General features: G+C 47.4%; 1 protein-coding gene across 1 annotated transcript in view; it reads left to right on the top strand.

Moving 5' to 3' along the window:
• Positions 1-1,092: 1,092 nt before the first annotated feature.
• The window catches only part of LAMA1 (laminin subunit alpha 1), a 169,875-nt gene continuing 155,683 nt past the window's right edge, over positions 1,093-15,284 (top strand). The window contains exon 1 of the mRNA XM_030810731.1: positions 1,093-1,242. Within this exon, the coding sequence (XP_030666591.1) occupies positions 1,170-1,242 (73 nt within the window). The 5' untranslated portion in view covers positions 1,093-1,169. The remainder of the gene's footprint in view (positions 1,243-15,284) is intronic.

Raw genomic sequence — 15,284 nt, 5'->3', positions numbered from 1 at the left:
CAAGAAAAAAAACCTACAAAATAAGATTGTGGGATGATAATGAGATATTGTCCCTGTATATTTATATTGAGAAAATGTGAAATCTGCAAAGTGTTATGAATACTTTTTTTTTTTTGGAGACAGAGTCTCGCTCTGTAGCCCAGGCTGGAGTGCAGCTGGTGTGATCTCAGCTCACTGCAACCTCCCACTCCCTGGTTCAAGCAATTATCCTGCCTCAGCCTCCCGAGTAGTTGGGACTGCAAGCGCGTGCCACCACACCCGGCTAATTTTTGTATGTTTTTAGTAAAGACGAAGTTTCACCATGTTGGCCAGGCTGGTTTCGAACTCCTGATCTCAAGTGATCCACCCGCCTCGGCCTCCCAAAGTGCTAGAATTACAAGCGTGAGCCACTGCACTCAGCCAATACTTTTGATAGAAAAATATCAGAGGAAATTAAAAATTCTTTAATGGGGACCAGACATAGTTTAAAAATAATAATAATTATAATAACAAAGCAGTTGAAGTTGCGTGTCAACAGCGCATTCTCTCTCTCCAGCGGTAAGGGTATCTAATCATAATAATTAAGTCCAAGTGACCTTGCCTTCTTTAGGCAAACAAAGTAGGGAACAAGTTGCAACTCATTTTCAGAAAAAATCCTCAAGTCCTCTGCCCACGGCGGAAAGGGCGACAGGTCGGTCGAGCTTGGGTGGCGTCCCGAGGGGTCGCCTCTCGCCCAGCTTCTGGCAGGGGCGCGTGGGTCCTGGCCTGGGGACTGCAGGGCCGCGGCGGGGCGGGCAGGGTCAGCAGGGCACATACTTTCTCGGAATCCACCCTCCGGGACCCCCGCAGCCCAGTTTCTCCTCCCCTCAGCCCACCTTCTCTGCCCACCTCCTACCCCGAGCCGGGGCGGCGGCCGCGGTCAGCCCGGCCTCCCCGACCTGGGGTCCGCGTGCGCCGGGTCCCGGAGGCCAAGCTGGGCGCCCCCGGGGGAGGGGTCTGGGTGGCTGGGCCAGGCCGGGGCGGGGCGGGGCGGGGCGCAGCCGAGGGGTGTGTCCGAGGGCGGCTGGCGGGAGGGGCGGCTGGACGCCAGGAGTGGCGAGGCCAGGGCAGCGCGGACTAGCGTCCCGCGGAGCGTTCCAGGCGGGCGCGCGGCTTTCTCTCCAGACCCACCGAGCGGCGGCTGAGGCGAGATGCGCGGGGGCGGTGCGTGGGGCGTGCTCCTGGCCTTGTTGCTGTGCGTCGCCGCGCGGTGCCAGCAGAGAGGTGAGCCCGGCCCGGGCCTCTGGGCCCTCGGGTCCCTGTCCCCCGCAGGCGGGCGGGCGGGCGGGGGCGGCCGTGGACAAAGCCCGTCGCGTTGGGGCTGCTGGAGTCCGGGCGCGCATCCTGATCCACCTCGGAGTGGGTGCCTCGCACACGTGGGTCTCCCGCGCCGGCCGGGGAGGGCTGGATGGGGACGCCGCTCTTGGTGGACGGGGCCCGCTCTTCGCAGGCTTAGGCTTTAACCTCCTCGGGCTTTGGGGGTCGTCCAGCCTCGCCTCTGGCTTTTGCGGGACTTCGCGACCCAGGAGCGCCATCTACGCGAGCAGTGCTGGGGGTGGCGGGAGCGGGGCGCCCGGAGCGGGGTGCCGGGGGGGTGCTTTCAGTGCCCCGGCTGCGCGGGCGGGGGTGGCGGGGCTGTTGGCCGGGCGCGGGGGATGAATGGGGAAAGAGCTCTCCCGAGTCGCCCTCATTGTCCGGCTGCGCAAGCTGGGTCGCCGCGGCCGGGAAAGGGCAGATTCCTCGGGGCCCCTGGCAGCCAGGCGGGCTAGTGAGGAGAGACGCGGCGAGAAGGGCTCCCCTAGCCAGCCGTCCCGGGCAGGGAGACCCACAGGCGGCGTCCAGGGCATTGATGCGCCTTCCCGACCCGCGCTCTTTGTGCAATCGGCGAAGTGGCCAAACCCGCTCATTCACCGCGCGGGTTTGACCGTGGGCGCGCCAGGTCTAGGGACCGGCGGAGAAGGGAGCACCTTGCATGCGCGTTGCAAGGATTGAGAAGAGAAACTCAGAGCGAATTTTCAGTTTCTGTTTTTGCGGGCGGGCGGGCGGAAAGAGAGAGAAGAAAGAAAGAGAGAAAGAGAAAAAAGAGAGAAAGAAAGAGAGGAAAGAAAAAAGAAAGAAAGAAAAAGAAAGAGAAAGAAAGAATTCTTTTCCCTTTTGGGGGACAACCCCAGTCCCCCACGCCACCCCTAGAGCTGTCTTCGCAGCGTGGCTTCGTGTTGGCTAGGCAGTCACAAATATTTGTTGAAAACATCTTAATGTATGCAACACATGACAATGGGCGTATTCCCACAAATACAAACTTCATTAAAAAAAAAAAAAAGTACGGGTCAAAAGTAGTGGGCGGAATTTGCAGTGCCCTCGTGGGAAACGTGTGTTTGGGCATTGTGCTGAGTTGGGAGCTCTGCAGAAACGCGACCATCTCATTCATTCAAGCATTCATGATGGAAGCACTGGACCGGAGCTGGAAACGCAGCATTGAATAGCTGCGAGTCTGCTGCGCCGAGCCTGGCTGGAAGAGGGAATTTACATAGTTATCAGCCAGAAGAAAGGAGTCTTTGGGGAGGGAGAGGAGCCTTAAAGGACTGCGAGCGGACTCCTGTATATAAGTGAACAAGTCCCGGTTTCCCACAGGGTAGAGAAAGAGCAGCTTGCCTCAGCTTATTGTTCCCCGAAATTGAAAGTCTTAGACTGAGGAGATGGCCTGAAGGTTGTCCTGGCCCCTCGGGGCTCGGCACTTGGCCTGGAGGTTATGAGTGGTGTTTGGAGAAAGTGGGACCTCATGGGGTTTTCCTGCTTTGAGATGCTGCGGAAAACCTCCCAGGGCAGGAGCCCTTTAATGTTTCATATCGCATTCCCTGTTTGCCTTTTTGCCTTCCGCACCCCACCAACCCTCACCCTTCCTAACTAGCCTCCTTGAGCAGTTTTGATTGTGTGTGTGTGTGTGTGTGTGTGTGTGTGTGTGTGTGTGTGTGTGCTGTCTCCGGGCTGCAGGCAGGAGTGCAGTGGCGCCATCTCGGCTCACTGCAACCTCTGCCTCCCGAGTTCAAACTATTCTTCTGCCTCAGCCCCCTGAGTAGCTGGGACTACAGGCGCGTGCCACCACGCCCGGCTATTTTTTTGTTTGTTTGTTTTTGTATTTTTAGTGGAGACAGGTTTCACCATATTGGCCAGGCTGCTCTCGAACTCCTGACCTCGTGATCAGCCCGTCTCGGCTTCCCAAAGTGCTGGTATTACAGGCGTGAGCCACCGCGCCCGGCCTGATTTTTTTTTTTTTTTAAAGAAACGATTTTGTGCCCCATGAATAGCATGAATGATTAGTAAAGTTGTGTGTTTTGGTGATAATACAATAATCCTGACCTACAAATCACCTGCTAGTTAGGTGTCTGGTGTTATTTTTTAAAATAACTTATTATCTATTGACATTCAGATTGTTAGACATTCCCTGTCATTTCTGCAGTCTCTCTGGGTTACCTTACAGCTCACAGTATATGACCTGATGGCTCACTTTCCTTTGAAATATAATGAGTTTCAAGTGAGCTCCTCCTAAGTATTGAATAGGAGGTATTGTGTTTGTAAAAATAATGTGTTAAATTCATAGCTGGCAATCACATAAAATTATGATTGCTTCATCACTTTTGTTGGAAACCATCCCTTCTTTTTTTCTAAAATAGACAATTCTAAGTACAGAAAAAAAATCGACGAGTAAAAGAAAATTCACTTCATTCTCATACATAACATAGTATTCAAATTTAGCAAGTATGTGCTCCACAGTAAAGTATGCATGCCTGAATGGATTTCAAAGGTGCATTTTTCTTTTCTGTTGCTGTATTCTCTAACTAAGGGCCCATGAAAAATATTGATTGTAGCAGTTGGAAACAAGGGTATGTATAATAGAAGCCTCACTGCCCACCTCCTACATAGCCTGGACTTTAGTCCATTCTTTTTTTCCCTCTTCTTTTCCAGACATTAAATATGAAGCCTACATCTGTAGTTAATCTAGCGTGATTGAGAATTCAAATATTAGAATAAATACATATACTGATCTTTAGTATCTTGTGCCACTGCTTTATAATTGCACTGCTTTATAAACTCATATAAAATGTTTCTGGGACCATATATTTCAGAGTAATGATCCTTGAAACACCCTACTGTTTTATACTAATTCATTCATAAAATCCTATGGATATTCATTTTCATGTACAGTAAATTGTTATGGGGAAATAACACAAGCTCTATCTTTAAGCTTCAGGTGTTTAATTCTCTGGCTTTACTAGCTATGGCAAATTGGGGACATAACCTGTGTTTTAGTTTCACTATCTGTAAAATGGGAATAATAATAGTGCCTATCTGGAAGGGATGTTAATGATTAAATGAAATAATGTGAGAAAAGTTCTTAGACCAGTACCTAGTACAGGGTTAACCCTCAACAAGCAAGTTTATTTATGTTCATCACTGTTACTATTTTGTAAAGAACTATATATTTTTAAACTATATTTTCCAAAATGCATTATTGTTTAGAAATTTGGACTCTGGATTTGGAATCAGATAGTCTTGGGCTCAAATGCCAGACCTGTCACTTTGATTAGCTATGGCGGTGGCTAAGTTTCTTAACTTCTCTGAATGTCGGCTTTCTATCTATAAAATGGATAGCATTGATATGATTAAATAATATGTGAAAAATATTAGCACAGTGTGGGGCGTGTCATAGGTACTCAGTGCATGATGATTATTACTGTTATGCCTATTGTACTTGCTCATCATCCTGGACATCCTCTCTCTTTCATTGCTGAAATTCGTTTGGTCATTGAGACTTGTTGATTTTACCTCCTGAAAATCTGTGCAGTCTCTTTCCCATTTTTTTTTTTTTTTTTTTTTCGAGACGGAGTCTCACTGTGTCACCCAGGCTGGAGTGCAGTGGCGCGATCTGGGCTCACTGCAAGCTCCACCTCCCAGGTTCACGCCATTCTCCTGCCTCAGCCTCCCAAGTAGCTGGGACTACAGGCGCCCGCCACCACGCCCGGCTAATTTTTTGTATTCTTTAGTAGAGATGGGGTTTCACCGTGTTAGCCAGGATGGTCTTGATCTCATGACCTTGTGATCCACCCACCTCGGCCTCCCAAAGTGCTGGGATTACAGGCATGAGCCACTACACCCGGCCTCTTTCCCATTTTTTATTCTCACTGCTGGCTAGACTTAGGAATTGTTTGTTTTTCTCAGGTTGTTTGTTTTTCTCAGGAAATAGTGTGATGGTTCACTCAGCAGGCCCCAGCCTCACCTGTTCTCCCTCCTCAGCAGTGCCATCACTGTGATGTTTCTAGAAACACCATCTTGATAACCGCTCCTACCCTTGTTTAAAATTCTTCCCATTTCTCACCGTTTCTTTATCAAATTACTTAATGTTCCCCAATGTGACTTACTTTCCTTCGTGTTTGAGCAAGTGGTCTTCTTCCAAGGTGTGCTCTTTTCACCCCACATCCCTCTCCTGGGCCCACCCTATAAGTTTAGATTATGTGCCCCAAACCCCTCACTTTATAAGATGCAAAAATGACAGTGTCCTGCTGCGTCACATTGGGTGTAAAGCAAGGAGGCTGGGACCCCAGCTGGCCTGCTGGTCTCAGAGCTGAGAGGCATTATCTGGGACACGCCTGCACCTATTTGTAGCTAACTAGTGTTTCCTGGCACATGGGCTATTCAGTGCTGGACACGTCTTTCATTTGGGTTCTAAAGAATCCTGGAAAATCTTCCCAGCTCTCTCTCTGCTGAAGTATTTGTTAGACAACCTTCCCTGTACTCACAGGGCTTTCCCGGCTCAATGCTATTGTCTTGCCTGTCGTGGGGCCAATAATTGACTTGCTTATCTGTCTCACCTTCTCTCTCAGGCTTGTCAAGGGCAGGGACTGCTTTATTCATATCTGCCTGTTCATTGCTTTGCAGTGTTTCTAGCAGTTAGTAGCCACTTCTTGTTGTTGAGCTAAGTTGAAATGAACATCTTTATTTAGGAATCAAGTAACTTTAAAAATATTTTGAATAGCTGGGCGCAGTGGCTCACGCCTGTGATCTCAGCACTTTGGGAGGCCGAGGCAGGTGGGTCACCTGAGGTCGGGAGTTCAAGACCAGACTGACCAACATGGAGAAACCCCATCTCTACCAAAAATACAAAATTAGCCAGGCGTGGTAGTGGGCGCCTGTAATCCCAGCTACTTGGGAGGCTGAGGCAGGAGAATTGCTTGAACCCTGGAGGCAGAGATTGCGGTGAGCTGAGATCGTGCCATTGCACTCCAGCCTGGGCAACAAGAGTGAAACTCTGTCTCAAAAAAAAAAAAATGTATATATATATAAAATACATATATGTGTGTATATATATATATTTTGAATAGATAATCCACATTTATGCTATAAAATGCAAAATACTATAGGTAGAAAAAAGTTAAGATGGCTTTTTTACTCTCTTTTGAGGTAACCACTGGCTTTAGTTTTTTGGGTAAGCGTCTAAAGATGTTTCTTCAGGTAACTTTTAAAAGCAAGCTACATCATAAAATCTACTTCTTCCCTATTAGTGTAAGAGGGACACCAGCGATTTTCTGACAAAACATGGATGCATGGAACAGTATCCCTCTGTCCACTGCCCTCCCCTCATACTAACTTCTTTACTGGACCTCGTGCAGGATATTAACACATCACTTAGTAAATGTATATACTTGCAGACTTTTCACCTTGCAACTTGTCCTTCCAAGTAGGCCTCTGACAGAAAGGTATTGTTAGAGCAGTGTTTCCTAGATCTTTTGGGGTTTAAAAACTTGATTGGTTTCATGGCATTGTACTACTTCTAAAAGTATTGTTTAGTGTAGTATTAATAAGCTATTTTTAAGCCATAGAGAATTTAAAAAAATATATTTTAGAATTTTAAGATTTATGATATAGAGAAGTTGAGTTTGAGAACAATTCTATTACACGTTAAGGATAAGTTAATGTATTGACCAATAAGTATGACTTATTACTGGAACACTATGGCAGGTACAGAAAATATGTATTTAAAAAAATTTCTAATGAATAAGTTAAGTCTGTACCTTGAATATAGAAATTAATTGATAGCAACTGGACAGAACTCTGGAACTTAGACCTTAGCTGAAGTTTTTCGTTACATTCTTCAGAAATGTTTGGATGAACTAGATAAACTGCCATCTCCTAAGAATGATGTATGTAGTTATTTACAAGTTTGCAAATAATTCTTTTACTTGTTTTATTTCTAAAATATCAATATACATCCATGGACAATTGAATAAACCAAGGCATTGCAAAATTAATGAGGAGAAAAAACCCTTCATAGAAGTAATTTAGTTAAGGTCATGAACTTTGGTTCTGTTGGGACATGTCTATCAGGGAGCTATTTCAGCATAAAACGCCACACGATAGCTGGGTTCATTGTATTTTCGTGTCCTTTATACTGGGTGTGACAGTGCCCAGAGTAACCATTTGATAATAAATAGCACAGAATCTTCCCACTTGTGTCTTTGTTTTCTCAAGGCTAGCTCAGGAGAGCTTTCTTTGGGTTAACTTGTTCCTCATCTTGCTTGGGGGCAAGAGGCAGACAATAGAGGCAGAGAGATTCCAAATCAGCTTGGGTAGATAACATTCTTGCCTAGGTAAGCATTTATCTCGAAGTGTTAATTCAGAAATGGTGGCGGAGAAATACCACTGCGAAATCACCAGTGTGATTTCAGTGTGTGTGCACATTTTTTTTTTAATCAACCATTTGAAGTTTGAGTCTCTTCATTCCAGAAGTTATCTTTGAAGTCTGATCTGCTGGCCCAGCAGGCAGTATGACTGACATTCTTGTGCCAGAGAACCTCCTGTATTGCTGGTGGGAATGTCAAATTTAGATCAATGAGTATTTATGGAAAGTGCCATCTTTTCTCATTCCCGAAAGTATTTCCTGCATCTTGTTCCATTGCTCCATAGTTTCCTGCCAGAACTTCAGGAGATTCTCCATGACAATAGCAGTGTTAAAGAAGATGCTTAAATTTAGCAGATGATTTTTAGTTAAAAGAGAACAATTAGAAGTTGGGGGGGGAGGGAAAAAAACCCTCACACCACAGTTGATTATGGTACACCATACTTTTTTCTTTGTTTTTCCTTTGACATGGAGTCTCACTCTGTTGCCCAGGCTGGCGTGCAGTGGCTCAATCTCTGCTGACTGCAACCTCTGCCTCCCAGTTCAAGCGATTCTCCTGCCTCAGCCCCCTGAGTAGCTGGGATTATAGGCGCCCACCATCACACCAGGCTAATTTTTATATTTTTAGTAGATACAGGGTTTTGCCATGTTGGCCAGGCTGGTCTTGAACTCCTGATCTCAAGTGATCCGCCTGCCTTAGCCTCTCAAAGTGCTGAGATTACAGGCATGAGCCACCATGTCCAGCCTACACCACACATTTAAATGTCTTCCAACCTTTTGGTAATGACAGAATTTTACCCACAACTAGTGGAATCTTGTTATCTCCAGCTCAGGACAAGGAATTCGTTCTTTCTCCAGATGGCTGCCCTCCCTGTATCTCTTGTTCTTGGCATTCTTTTGGTTACCTAGGCTTCATTTCCTTTTCTGTTTTTCTTTTTCCGTGTCCCCTTATCCAAATTGTCTTTCTTAATTTTGTTTCTTTCACTGAAAAACTTCCTGGTCTTTTTGTTTTAGTTTCTCTCTGTTACCACTGCAAATGCCACCAGCCTCTAAACCAGCTGCTATAGTGTAACCAGCTGCTTTTTTTTTAGGGGGGGGGGATGGAGTCTCACTCTGTCACCCAGGCTGGAGTGCAGTGGCGTGATCTCGGCTCACTGAAACCTCCGCCTCCTGGGTTCAAGCGATTCTTCTGCCTCAGCCTCCCGAGTAGCTGGGGCCACAGGTGTGCACCACTACATCCTGCAAATTTTTGTATTTTAGTAGAAACAGGGTTTTATCATGTTGGCCAGGATGGTCTGGATCTCCTGACCTTGTGATCCACCCGTCTCGGCCTCCCAAAGTGCTGGGATTACAGGCGTGAGCCACCGCACCCGGCCAGCCAGCTGCTTTTTATCCAGTCTCTGATGCTAGCTCATGTCCTTTCATTTAACCTAGTCCCACACTGCAGTTAGAGTAACCCCGCCAAAATGCCGCCTTTGTAATGTGCTCCCTCAGCTCCTGCCCACCTGCTGTGGCCCTCTGTGATCCCTCCAAGTTCAGTCACAGCTACCCTGCCCTTCTCCACACCTTTCTGTAGCTGAACTATTAGCTTCCATTGCAGGGGTCTCCTTCCTGTCTAACTGCACGTGGTATATTGACTTGCAGCTGTGTGATTTGGTTACATGACTCTGTCACCTGAAATGTACTCCCGTTTCCCACTAAAAACCTAACCTGACCACTCATGCACAGGCTGCAACATATCATCCCCAGGACAGCCTCGATGTGATGGCCTGTTTCAACTGTCTCACTTCTGAATCTGCATTGTATTTTGTGATAAATTGGGGTTCCCACCCAGCCAAAGTTGCCATCCGGTCCTCTTTTGAATGGCTGGTCCAGAATGCCATGAGCCAGTGTCAAAAAGAAGGGACATTTCTGTTTCGAAGATCAAAACCTTAGCTGCCAGCATTTCTTTGAATACACAGACAACTCCGGGGGATTCTAGTGTTAAAACCTGGGTCATTGGTAGCCGGAGGGCAGTAACACCGGTTGCCTGAGGAACCATAAAGCCAGTCCCCAGACTCTGGATAACAAACCCAGCCCTGGCGCCTCTCTGGGTTTGTTAGAGCCTCTTAGACTTTGTATCATCCAATCAGATGGATTGCAGTTCATTTGATCTGGGTAGGAACCAAAATCTGTGTTTCAAAAAAAGTTTTCCTATTTTGTATCCAGAGGCAAAAGAACCTTTCCAGTTGGTCTTCAAGCAGACCCTTGGGGTTTCTGGTTCAAATAGTTGTTTCCAGAACTCTTCCTGCCACTGCTTGCTTTCTGTCCTTGCTGCTGTGTCCTGTGATGGGCTAGCACTCTTTCCCCACCCCTCAAAATCCACAGTTTGTCTCTTCAGCCCTTTTATCTGAATCTCCAACTCTGCCATTTTTACCTTTGCTTTTGTACAAACTAAGTTTTTCCGATTCTTTGCAACTTCACCCCTGGCTTCATGGGCATACTTTTGTTCATTCCAGAAGTTTGGAGTGGGGAGAACTGGAGATAATGCATCCACATATGAATGCTTTTGGAAGCTCCCAGTGTTTTTCTTTAAAAGGGAGTTAGCTCTTTTTTTTTTTTTGAGACAGTCTGTCACCCAGGCTGGAGTGCAGTGGCACAGTCTCCGCTCACTGCAACCTCTGCCTTCCGGGTTCAAGCGATTCTCTTGCCTCAGCCTTCTGAGTAGCTGGGAGTGGCCTGTCACCACACCCAGCTAATTTTTGTATTTTTCGTAGAGACAGGGTTTCACCATGTTGGCCAGGCCAGTCTTGAACTCCTGACCTCAAGTGATCCGCCCACCTTAGCCTCCCAAAGTGCTGGGATTATAGGTATGAGCCTAGCTGGGAGTTAGCATTTTATTTTTATATTTATTTTTTTGAGACAGAGTCTTGCTCTGTTGCCTAGGCTGAAGTGGTGGAGTGCAGTGGTGCCATCTCAGCTCACTGAAACCTCTGCCTCCCAGGTTCAAGTGATTCTCCTCTCTCAGCCTCTTGAGTAGCTGGGACTACAGGCACAAGCCGCCATGCCTGGCTAATTTTTGTATTTTTAGTAGAGACGGGGTTTCACTATGTTGGTCAGGGTTGTCTCGAACTCCTGACCTCGTGATCCGCCTGTCTCGGCCTCCCAAAGTGCTGGGATTAGAGGTGTGAGCCACCGAGAGAGTTAGCATTTTTCCTTTTCTTTTCTTTTCTTTCTTTCTTTCTTTTTTTTTTTTTTAAATTTGAGACGGAGTCTCGCTCTGTCGCCCAGGCTAGAGTGCAGCGGTGTAATCTTGGCTCACTGCAAGCTCCGCCTCCTGGATTCACGCCATTCTCCTGCCTCAGCCTCCTGAGTAGCCGCCACCATGCCTGGCTAATTTTTTGTATTTTTAGTAGAGACGGGGTTTCACCGTGTTAGCCAGGATGGTCTCAATCTCCTGACCTCGTGATCCACCTGCCATGGCCTCCCAAAGTGCTGGGATCGGAGGTGTGAGCCACCGAGAGAGTTAGCATTTTAAAGAGTTAACACCACATTGGAGAGGAGAATAGTATTTCCTTGTAGGAGTATTGTCATTTCTATTCAGTTTTTAAATTTTTTTTCATGCATTTGCTCATTCATTTATTCACTCATTCATCCATGCACTGAAGACACTTTGGGACCTCCACTCTTCCAGGCCCTGGGTCAAGGAAGGATGTTCAAACGTAGTGTGTCTGGAGAGCCCTGTTCTCGGCTGCCTTCCTCACTGTGAATCGAGGGCACTTCTTGACATTCTAGTGTATTTGTTTTTGAAGTCCAAGGAACTGAAAAGTGCATATATCAAAAGGAGTTTTCTGGCTGGGCATGATGGCTCACGCCTGTAATCCCAGCACTTTGGTAGGCCTAGGTGGGCGGATCACGAGGTCAGGAGATCGAGACCATCCTGGCTAACACGGTGAAACTCCGTCTCCACTAAAAATACAAAAAATTAGCCGGCTTGGTGGCGGGCGCCTGTAGTCCCAGCTACTCAAGAGGCTGAGGCAGGAGAATGGCGTGAACTTGGCAGGCAGAGCTTGCAGTGAGCCGGGGTCGCACCACTGCACTCCAGCCTGGGTGACAGAACAAGACTCTGTCTCAAATTAAAAAAAAAAAAAAAAAAGGAGTTTTCTCCATAAGAAATGATGATCAAGTAAGGAGTTAAAGTCATAGGAGTGGACATTGCCGTCTACGTTCTGCTTGCTCATATTCATGTAGATTAGGAGTGAAATGGGTAGGCCAGGTCATGGGCCGAGGAAAGCGGGGGAGGAGGGGCAGAGGCATGCAGCATTGGCTGGCTGCTTTATTGGAGATTGGGGTCAGCTTCTATACCGTATGCCACTGTTGGTGGGTGGCTCTTTCCCTTAGGCTTCCTTTCTTCCATGGAGAACTCAGAGTCACCTGCTTGGCCAGCACTTCTGTGTGTGTCAGAAAAGCAGACTCAGACAGTGACTCAGGAGTTCCCTCTGTGGGCTGCACATTAAATTTCAATAATATCAATACCCAGGTCTTACTCCCAGGGATTATAGTATGTCCGGTCTGGGGTGGGCGTCCTATCATTTGCATTTTAAAAATGCTTCTAGCCAGGCATGGTGGCTCACGCTTGTAATCCCAGCACTTTGGGAGGCTGAGGTGGGCGGATCACGAGGTCAAGAGCTTGAGACCATCGTGGCCAACATGGTGAAACCCTGAATCTACTAAAAATACAAAAATTCGCTGGGAGTGGTGGTGCACACCTGTAGTCCCAGCTACTTGGGAGGCTGAGGCAGGAGAATCGCTTGAACCCGGGAGGTAGAGGTTGCAGTGAGCTGAGACTGCGCCACTGCACTCCAGCCTGGTGACAGAGCGAGACTCTGTCTCAGAAAAAAAAAAAAAAATGCTTCCCAGGTGATTCCACTGTGCAGCCATGGTTGAGAACCACTCAGTTAACATCATAAACTTTGTAGGTGAGTGCAGTTTACACAGCAATGCAAGGAGGCAGGATCTGCCATCACCCCCCCACTTTGTCTGTAGGATGCAAGTTGGGGCATTGATCCCGTCCTGCCCACTGCGGCCCACAGGCTAGTTCACTGTACATAACAGATGTGGAATACTCGGGTCCCAACTGACTCTCCTCACTTCATGTCTATTTCCTGATATTCCCACAGCTCTGTGAAGTGGGGATAACAACACCCACACATCTCAGAGCTGTGAGCAATCCCTGCACTTAGAGACCACGTTGGATCAGTGAAGTGGCTCAGGGAAAGCCAGTTTCTTCTGTGTCCCCATTGTCCCTTGTGTAATGTTTCTCACTTGGAAAGTTCTCACCTGATGGTTCATTGTTGCACTTGTGTTTAAATGGGCTTCCTCACTGTTTAGTCTTGCTTTGCTGACTTGGTCGTTCAGCAAGACCCTTCTTTCTTTGAAAAATACTCTTGATCATGTATGACATTTAGAGTCCTCAAGTTTTGGGATAAAGTCTGGTGTTGCAGAATTGGGTGTTGATTGATCTGGTGTTGCACTGAATTGTTCATTCTTTAACGAATTCATCCAAAATTTAATAAGTGTCCTCCATATTCAGGCATTATTCTGTGCGGCATCCCTTCTTTCTCAAAGCCTTTAAATGGACAGGTCACAGGAGCCTTTTCTCTGGGATTAACTGGGCCACCCCCTTTTCCCCTGATACAACCTGCTGATCTCCTCTTGCAACTTCTCATGTCTGGCGACTCCAGGGTCTGGTTGTCTTTTTTCACCTACTGCCCCTGTCCTCTTCTGCTCTTGTTTGTTTGTTTATTTTTTGAGATGAAGTCTCACTTTGTCACCCAGGCTCGAGTGGAGAGGCGTGATCTCAGCTCACTGCAACCTCTGCCTCCCGGGTTCAAGCGATTCAGCCGCCTCAGCCTCCCAAGTAGCTGGATTACAAGCACCAGCCATCATGCCTGGCTAATTTTTGTATTTTTGTAGAGATGGGATTTCACCATGTTGGCCAGGCTGGTCTTGAGAACTCCTGACCTCAGGTGATCCACCTGCCTCAGTCTCCCGAAGTGCTGGGCTTACAGGTGTGAGCCACTGTGCCTGGTCTGCTCTTGTCTTTAATTGATAATTCATTATGCTCTTGCTTTTCTGGCCTCCTTCAGAAGTTTTCAATATTTGGCTTATTATTTCTCTTCCACCCAACAAAACAAGAGGCCATTTTCCTTTCCATATCCCTGTCACACGCAGACACACATGCACACACACACCCCTTACACATCTGCCTATATTGACTTACAGACCAGCTGCCTACCTGGCTTCCCTGCTACAGGCACTTGGAGAGGTATTGCCCTGACCCCAACCGAGCAGAGCCAGAACCTGGGCCTGGGCCCGTCTGCAGGGTGGAGCAGGTTCTTCTGGAAGGGCCAGTCCAGCTGCAAGTGCTGGGATGAAGTCTAATGTAGCATGTAATGTAACAGTTTTCCAAGAGCCCAGAAAGCTGTTGACAGTGGAAGTTCCCCATGAGTTAATGGACTTTGAGGTTGACCGTGTCATCCCATCCCTGTTGAATTGCTTCAATGGCATCTCATTCTCTATTGAGTGGGACTTCTAAGGCCCTCTGTGATCTGACCCTGCTCAGACCTCTCCACAGCCTCTTCTCCCACTGCTAACCACATCTTGACCATTCTGTGATAGCTGTAGTTCCATCACGTGACCTTTATTTCACCTATGGCACTCTGACTTACTCCAGCCCACCCTGTCATCCTTCTTATTGTTTCCATTCTTTGTACATCTGACCAGTACATCATTTTTCACCTATTTGTTAACTTGCCTGTCTCTCCTTAAGGGCCAAGAGTTTTGCCTATATTTGTTATGCCTAGCACAGTGCCTGACATACAGTGTAGATTCTGTAAATATTTGTTGAGTGAACATATCCCTATACAGACAAGCACTGGAAATCTATTAATAGTAGGTATTGGCTGGACGCGGTGGCTCACGCCTGTAATCCCAGTGCTTTGGGAGGCCGAGGTGGGTGGATCATGAGGTCAGGAGTTCAAGACCAGCCTGGCCAACATGGTGAAACCCTGTCTCTACTAAAAATACAAAAATTAGCCAAACATGGTGGCGGTCGCCTGTAATCCCAGCTACTCAGGAAGCTGAGGCAGAGAATTGCTTGAACCTAAGAGGCGGAGGTTGCAGTGAGCTGACATCGTGCCACTACACTCCAGCCTGGCAACAGAGTGAGACTCCATCTCAAAACAAAAACAAACAAATAAAAATAATGGGTATTGTTTAGAGACCAGACAGACGGGCAGAGGGGGTTAGGGAAGTCACTAGTGAGGAAGCAGAGTGAAGATCACCTGGGGAAAGGCAGGGGCTGGCTCCAGAAGGCTAGGAGACCTCAGTGGGTCATCCAGGCAGGATTTTTTTTTTTTTTTTTAAGACAGTGTCTTACTCTGTCACCCAGGCTGGAGTGCAGTGGCACAATCTCGGCTCAATGCAACCTCCGCCTTCTGGGTTTAAGCGATTCTTCTGCCTCAGCCTCCCGAGTAGCTGGGACTACAGGCACCCACCACCATGCCTGGCTATTTTTTTTTTGGTATTTTTAATAGCGATGGGGTTTCACCAT

Source organism: Nomascus leucogenys, chromosome 4 (genome assembly GCF_006542625.1).
Source record: "Nomascus leucogenys isolate Asia chromosome 4, Asia_NLE_v1, whole genome shotgun sequence".
NCBI classification, from domain to species: Eukaryota; Metazoa; Chordata; class Mammalia; order Primates; family Hylobatidae; genus Nomascus; species Nomascus leucogenys.
The sequence above is the reverse complement of the archived record's forward strand: the minus strand, read 5'-3'. Positions and strand labels throughout refer to the sequence as shown.